This window comes from Balaenoptera acutorostrata, chromosome 10, assembly GCF_949987535.1.
Source record: "Balaenoptera acutorostrata chromosome 10, mBalAcu1.1, whole genome shotgun sequence".
NCBI classification, from domain to species: domain Eukaryota; kingdom Metazoa; phylum Chordata; class Mammalia; order Artiodactyla; family Balaenopteridae; genus Balaenoptera; species Balaenoptera acutorostrata.
In genome coordinates, this window is record NC_080073.1 from 75280205 (window position 1) to 75286979 (window position 6775).

The 6775-nt window shown below is 48.2% G+C and overlaps 1 protein-coding gene across 1 annotated transcript; it reads left to right on the forward strand.

Moving 5' to 3' along the window:
• The first annotated feature begins 2217 nt into the window (after positions 1-2217).
• Positions 2218-5893, forward strand: MAD2L1BP (MAD2L1 binding protein). The gene is made up of 3 exons (XM_007193792.2): positions 2218-2325; positions 2846-3105; positions 5156-5893. The coding sequence occupies exons 1-3, from the start codon at positions 2277-2279 to the stop codon at positions 5666-5668; spliced, it is 822 nt and encodes a 273-aa protein (XP_007193854.1). The 5' UTR covers positions 2218-2276; the 3' UTR covers positions 5669-5893.
• Positions 5894-6775: the final 882 nt, after the last annotated feature.

Genomic DNA, 6775 nt, shown 5'->3' on the forward strand with positions numbered 1-6775 from the left:
CCCTCATCATATACTAAGATCTACATATACATTGATCTGTTTCTGGACTGTCTTCTGTTTTATTATCTGTTTATTCCTGAGCCAACACCACAGTATTTTAATTATACTTTTATGGTATGTTTTGATCTCTGGTCCCTGCTTCCTGAAACACACATTTTTCTTGGCTTCTACCACCTAATACTTGTCTGTTTTTCTTTCTACTTCTCTGGCTACTCCTCAGTCTCCTCCACAGATTCTCTCTCTCTTTCTGCTCATCCTCTAAACATTAGTGTCTTCAGGATCCTTGCTCATTTTCATTCTATACAACCTCCCTGGGTGATCTTATCCACTCCCATGCTGATGACTCTTAAATACATATTTCTATTCCTAATGGTGTTCCTAAATATCTCTTCATTATCCAATGGAACAGCAAACCTATCAAAAACTGAACTCATCTTTTCTCCTTACCTATACACCAGTAAAGCTGGTCCTCCTCTGGTGTTCCCTCCTTCACTGAATGGCACAACTGGTCATAGAGTTGCTGAAGTAAAAAACCTGCTTATCTTTTTTTTTTTATTTTTACTTTATTTTTTTTTATTTATTATTTTTATTTTTGGCTGTGTTGGGTCTTCATTTCTGTGCGAGGGCTTTCTCCAGTTGCGGCGAGTGGGGGCCACTCTTCATCGCGGTGCGCGGGCCTCTCACCATCGTGGCCTCTCTTGTTGCGGAGCAGAGGCTCCAGACGCTCAGGCTCAGTAGTTGTGGCTCACGGGCCCAGCCGCTCCGTGGCATGTGGGATCTTCCCAGACCAGGGCTCGAACCCGTGTCCCCTGTATTGGCAGGCAGATTCTCAACCACTGCACCACCAGGGAAGCCCCTGCTTATCTTCTTAACAGTCTCTCTCTACCCCTCCTCCTCTTCCTGGGCTCAACCACCATGCTCATTGGACCTCCTAAATATCTCTAGGGTTCACCCAGTTCTCTCCACCCCACTTTGACTACCCTAGTTCAGGCCTCTTTCACCATCTTTTCTGTAAGATGTTACGGAAAAAACCGCGAACGAACTTTTTGGCCAGCCCAATAGTTGGGTAATTCCAGTTGCTAGCTCTAACTGGTATCCCTGCCTCCTCCTTTATCCTGTCTGTAATCTAGACCCAGTGTAGAGATTAAATTTATAAAATGTAAATGTAATTATGTCACTCCCCTACTTAAATCTTTCAAAGGTTCCCCCACCCCACTACGGGATCAAGTTCAAATGCTTTAACGTGGCTTATAAAGCTTTGCCATGATCTGGCTCCTGTTTGTCCATCACAGCCTTAACTCTTCATAAGCTGAACTCTTTTTATTCCTTGAATAGAGGATTCTCTTGTATCTCAAGGTCTTGTTAAAAAACAAAGTTCAACTGAAGATTTGAAGATCTAATTGGCTTTATTTAACAATTCATGAATCATGCAGCATCCCATCTAGTAAATACAAAGGCACCCTGAGGGGCTGTTCAAAATGCAAGACTTTTATAGAAAGGGGGGGCAAGATAAGGAGGTTATTAGCAAAAGGAAAGAAAGGATTAGGGGGAATGTTGGGGGACTTATCTTGCAGATTACCTCACTAGCGCTGACTAGGAAATTCCAGACTGGTTAGTTGAAAATTCCACTCCAGGAGAAGCTGAAACTGCTACTGGGTTAGGAAATGAGTCTTGGTGAGATTTAGCACAAGTGAATCCGTTTGGGGGTTGTTTCTTTATAACAGTCTCCACCAGGCCCTCCTCTTTACCTTTACTCATCCTACAGGTCACAGTTTCCTCCGGGACCACCCCTCACTCCCACCCCCTCTAGGTTAGGCGCTCCTGTTCTTCGCGTCCGCTGCCCATGTATGCCTTACTATATAATTCATCACATTGCATTGAATCTATTAGGCATTGAACCCTTTGCGGACAGCGCCTGACTCTGGCTTCTTCGCCGCAGAGTCTCCAGCACCTAGGACAGGGCCTGGCACGAAGTAGGTGCGCAGCGAATAGGGAACGCAGGAGAGAACGGATGCATGCGGGCGGGTGTCCTTTGGAAGGCAGCGCTACGTGGCTGAGAACCCGTGGTTTCCCTGTGGGAGAAGGGCTCAGCGGACTTGCCGGACGGTGTTAAGAAGGAGAGCGCAGAGCTCAATTCCCCACCAAGCCCAGCCTCCGCCACACTGACGCGGCGCCCCGCCCACTTTCGGGCAACGGAACCGGAAGTGGAAGCGCGGTTTTCCCATGAGGCTGCGCGGGGCGCCTATTCAAACCGCACGGAGAGTGGGGAGGAGGTCATGATGGCGGCCCCAGAGGCGGAAGTGCAGCCCCCGGCTGCAGTCTCTGGTAAGGCGTGGGGTCCGGAGCTTGAGGAGTCTGTTTCCTCCCTACCGCTGCCCCCTCCAGTCACTTAGCCCCTGGCCCCTTCTCTGGCCCGTCTTTCTTGTCCCCATTTCCCTGCGTCCCTCTCAGTTCTGACTCGGCCCCGTTGACTCCATCGCCCCCACAGCCCTGGATTCCATTGGTTCCCCCCCCCTTTTCGCGACGGGTTCTGGGCCCTGCTTGACTACACTTTCTCTCAACTCGTTTTCCCAGATCAGGGCCTCCACTTTCTGAGCAGAGCCCCAGTCGCTGCCTCCGAAATCCTCCACCCGTTCCCCGTAAATCCCGCCGTCACTTCACCTTAGGCAACTGGGATCCGGAACCACCGCGCCACCGCCCGCAGGGGAGTTTGCGGAGGGAATCTGCATGTGTCGGGGTGTCGCCTCCGCAGTGGTGGCCGATGTCGCCACAAGGGAATGAGAAGACTGGCTTTGGCCTTTTAAGTTTTTCATTTTTCTCTCTTGTCCCTCTGTGCACCTACCAGATTTGGAGTGGTGTGAGAAGTCGGAGGAAACCCACGACCCCCAGATAGAAGTTGAGACCACCTCCGCCCAGGAACCTCCCAACCCTTCGGAGCGCCTTCGCCCCAGAGACTGCGTGGTGCCAGTGGTGTTTCCCGGGCCTGTCAGCCAGGAAGGGTGCTGTCGGTTTACTTGTGAACTTCTGAAGCATATCATGTACCAACGCCAGCAACTCCCTCTGCCCTACGAACATCTTAAGCACTTCTACCGAAAACCTCCCCAGGTGGGTACAGGCTTTGGGAGAAAATTGGTGGGGAGACTTTGTGGTTATTAGATGGTGGGCAGGTAAAAAGGGCGTCTAAGGAATCTTCAGGCCTGTCAGCCTAAGCAGCTGTAAGGGATGTTTCAGCCCTATGGCTTCTGTCCCTTTCTACCCACTCTAGTCTTGATAGTCTAACCCTTTCTGCTTTTCCTCTTGTTTTCTTTTTCTGAAACTCCTATTGTGTGTTGCATTTGGACTTCATGAACTGATCCTTTAATTTTAGTGTCTTGTCTGTCCATATCCTCATCTCTTTGTTTCTATGTTATATTTTCTGTGGGTTTATATTATGTTTATATAAATATAAATTTATATTTATATAAACTTCCTTGAGTTTATATTCTAACACTTACATCATTTTTTTCTTTTTTGGCAGTCATAGTCTTAAGAGCTTTTTCTTAATTTTTACATGTTCCTTTTAAATTGCATCCTGTTGTTTCCTGTCTGTATGAACTTCTCTTACCTGTGCACGTTAATTATTGTATTTTTGAAGCTTTTCTCTGTCGCTTGCTTGTCTCCGTTTCTTCCAGATTCCTTTTCCTATTTATTTGTTTTGGTCTCTTTCATGTTAGAGGCTTTTATTCGGTGTCTGATGAATATTTAAGAATAAGTCATTGAAAGTTCTGTGTGAATGGCTGGGCCTCTGAGCTAGCTGATAGCCTTGAAGGATATTGGGTGAGAAAGTAATGGTAGTGATAACAGGAAAGAGGATTATTTGGTCTAATAAAGGTGATTCTGGAGTTGTCTTCCAGTTAAACATGGCAAATTGAACACATGCTTATCTGTGCTCCCATCTGAAATACTACTAAATGAGAGAAATAGGAAGGAAGGAAAGAAAGAGAGAAAGAGGACTTCCAAAACATTCTGTCTGGGTGGAGGAAATTGGCAGGTGATCTAAGGGTCCTTGCACATGTGTTCCCTCAGTCCCCGTGTGTTCACTTTTGTCTTCTGTGGTGCTTAAGTAGACAGTTCCTGGGCCTTTATGGGCTTCTGCATTGTGAATCATTTCAACTTCTCAGGAGAGTCCCCTCTGTCAGTACTTGGTATTCAGCTCTTTCGAACTCTTCCATCTGCTTTCTCTCTTCCAAAAGTTTGTTGTTGCCTTTGGCCACTGTTGTCTATTTTCCAGTTCTTTTTTTTTTTTTTTTTGCTATTTATTTATTTATTTATTTTTGGCTGTGTTGAGTCTTCGTTGCTGTGTGCCGGCTTTCTCTAGTTGCGGCGAGTGGGGGCTGCTCTTTGTTGCGGTGCGCGGGCTTCTCATTGCAGTGGCTTCTCTTTTTGCGGAGCACGGGCTCTAGGTGTGAAGGCTTCAGTATTTGTGGCACGCGGTCTTAGTAGTTGTGGCTTGTGGGCTCTAGAGTACAGGCTCAGTAGTTGTGGCGCACAGGATTAGTTGCTCCGCGGCATGTGGGATCTTCCCGGGCCAGGGCTTGAACCCATGTCCCCTGTGTTGGCAGGCGGATTCTTAACCACTGTGCCACCAGGGAAGTCCCTTCCAGTTCTTTTTGCCCTTGGGAGCCCTCTTTCTCTCCCCTCCTTCCCTCCCTTCCTGTCTCCCTCCGTTCCCTCTTTCCTTTCTTCCTTCCTTCCTCCCTTCCTCCCTCCGTCCCTCCCTTCCTTCCATTTGCCATGTTTAACTGGAGGATGAACTCCAGAATTTATTAGACCAAATAATCCTCAGTCTTGTTATCACTCTCAGCACAGCAAAAATTTGCCACCTGCCGTGCCACCACATCTCCTTGAGTATTTTAGTTGCTAATTTCTGGGTGCCTCCTGCTTCAGAACACTGTCTTTGCTCTTCTAAGTGTGGAAGAATTATGATTTTGTACAAAGAATATAGTTTCCTTTTTGATACATTGCCCTCTGATAAAACCCAGTGTCTTGCCTGTGGCAGTTCACTGAACTGGAAATCCAGTCCCGTAAGTCTACTCCATCCCAGAGGGTTCTTCAAAGGTCATTAGCTTTCCCCTACCTTGCAGAACTTCTCTGTCACCATTCTTTGTCCTCACAGGCAGAGGATGTGGTGAAGAAGAAACCTCGGGCCACTGCCGAGGTGAGCAGCAGGAAATGCCAACAAACCCTGGCAGAACTGGAGAGCGTCCTCAGCCACCTGGAGGGTCTCTTTGCCCGGACTCTAGTACCACGAGTGCTGATCCTCCTTGGGGGCAATGCCCTCAGTCCCAAGGAGTTCTATGAGCTTGACTTGTCCCGCTTGGTCCCCAACAGCATGGACCCGAACCTGAGCACAGCAGCTTGTTTGCGCCGCCTCTTCCGAGCCATTTTCATGGCTGATGCCTTCAGTGAGCTGCAGGTTCCTCCACTCATGGGCACCATTGTCATGGCACAGGGTCACCGCGACTGTGGAGAAGACTGGTTTCGACCCAAGCTCAACTACAGAGTGCCCAGCCGGGGCCACAGATTGACTGTGACCCTGTCCTGTGGCCGACCCGCCATCCCAGCTACAGCCTGGGAGGATTACATTTGGTTCCAGGCACCAGTGACACTGAAGGGCTTCCACGAGTGAATGGGAATGCTCATCATGAACACAATGGCTAAATTATCTTTCCCCCTGTGGCACCAAGTCACCCATCTCTTGCTTGGAGCTAGTTAATTCCTGGTGAGAGGAAGGTTGTCTCCTTCTGGCTGCCTGCCTCCCTTAGACTTCCCGGGGGGCTGATGGTATGGCTAGGGCTGTAATAATCATCACTGAACAAGCATCTCTTTGAATCAAAGGCTGATTTTCCCAGAGGATTCTGGGTCAGGTGTTTCTTTTGGAGGTTGGAAAGCAAACATGGGCCCATAGACAGACACCCCTATGGAGGTGACCCTTTTCTGCTTTTTGCTGTGGCCTTTCAGAATTTTTACTAGGGACATAATGTGGATATGACTCATGAACTTAAATATAAAATGTATGGATTAATGTTACATTTTCCTGAAACTCTTTTAGCTTAAAGAGACTTTCCAGGCTTGAGGTTAGAGTATTTTATCTTCCCCCTTGGCCTCTTATGCTTTGGGCTTCCATGATTTGTTTTTTAACTAATGATTCTTTCTCTTCATCACCCCCAGGCCAATCTGGGAAGTTAAGTGACTTGGCCAAGGTTTTTTAACAGTTCGATATCAGAGCTGGGGCAAGAGTTCTCATCAGCTAACTCCTAGCCCGATGTTCTTTGCTTGCCACATGAGTATGTGTACCCAAAGCAGAGGTCACATGGGGGAAGGGAGCTGAGAAAAGAAAACCGAGAGAGTCTTTGCAAAGCCTGATTGAACCACAGGCTAAGGCACCAAGACTGCCCTGTAGGCTCACTTCCCTGAGGCCAGATGTCCCTTCTGGAACTCTGCCCTGCCTCTCTCCATTGCAGTTGCGTGGTGGCTGCTGGCAGTTACTGTTGGCAGTATTGTCCTCAGGCAAACCCTGCTGTCCTGCCTGTGGCTGTCCTTCCTCAGCTACGTTTCTGGCTTGGCCATCCTGATCCTTACCATTATCCTCTCCAGCTTGATGCTGTCCTGACCACTAAGCACTGATGCCCTTTGTCCCTGAGAACACCTGCTTATTTCTTGGAAGCAAGTTGAAGACAGAATCCTCATCCTGCTGGTGTTGGAGATAGGGGTGTGTGTGTGTAAATGGGGGCAA

Excerpts from the sequence above, each read along its gene's own strand:
- MAD2L1BP (XM_007193792.2), top strand. The coding sequence starts at position 2,277 with ATGATGGCGGCCCCAGAGGCGGAAGTGCAGCCCCCGGCTGCAGTCTCT. Across the intron at positions 2,326-2,845 it reads GCCCCCGGCTGCAGTCTCTG|ATTTGGAGTGGTGTGAGAAG; the intron begins GTAAGGCGTGGG and ends TGCACCTACCAG. Across the intron at positions 3,106-5,155 it reads TCTACCGAAAACCTCCCCAG|GCAGAGGATGTGGTGAAGAA; the intron begins GTGGGTACAGGC and ends TTGTCCTCACAG.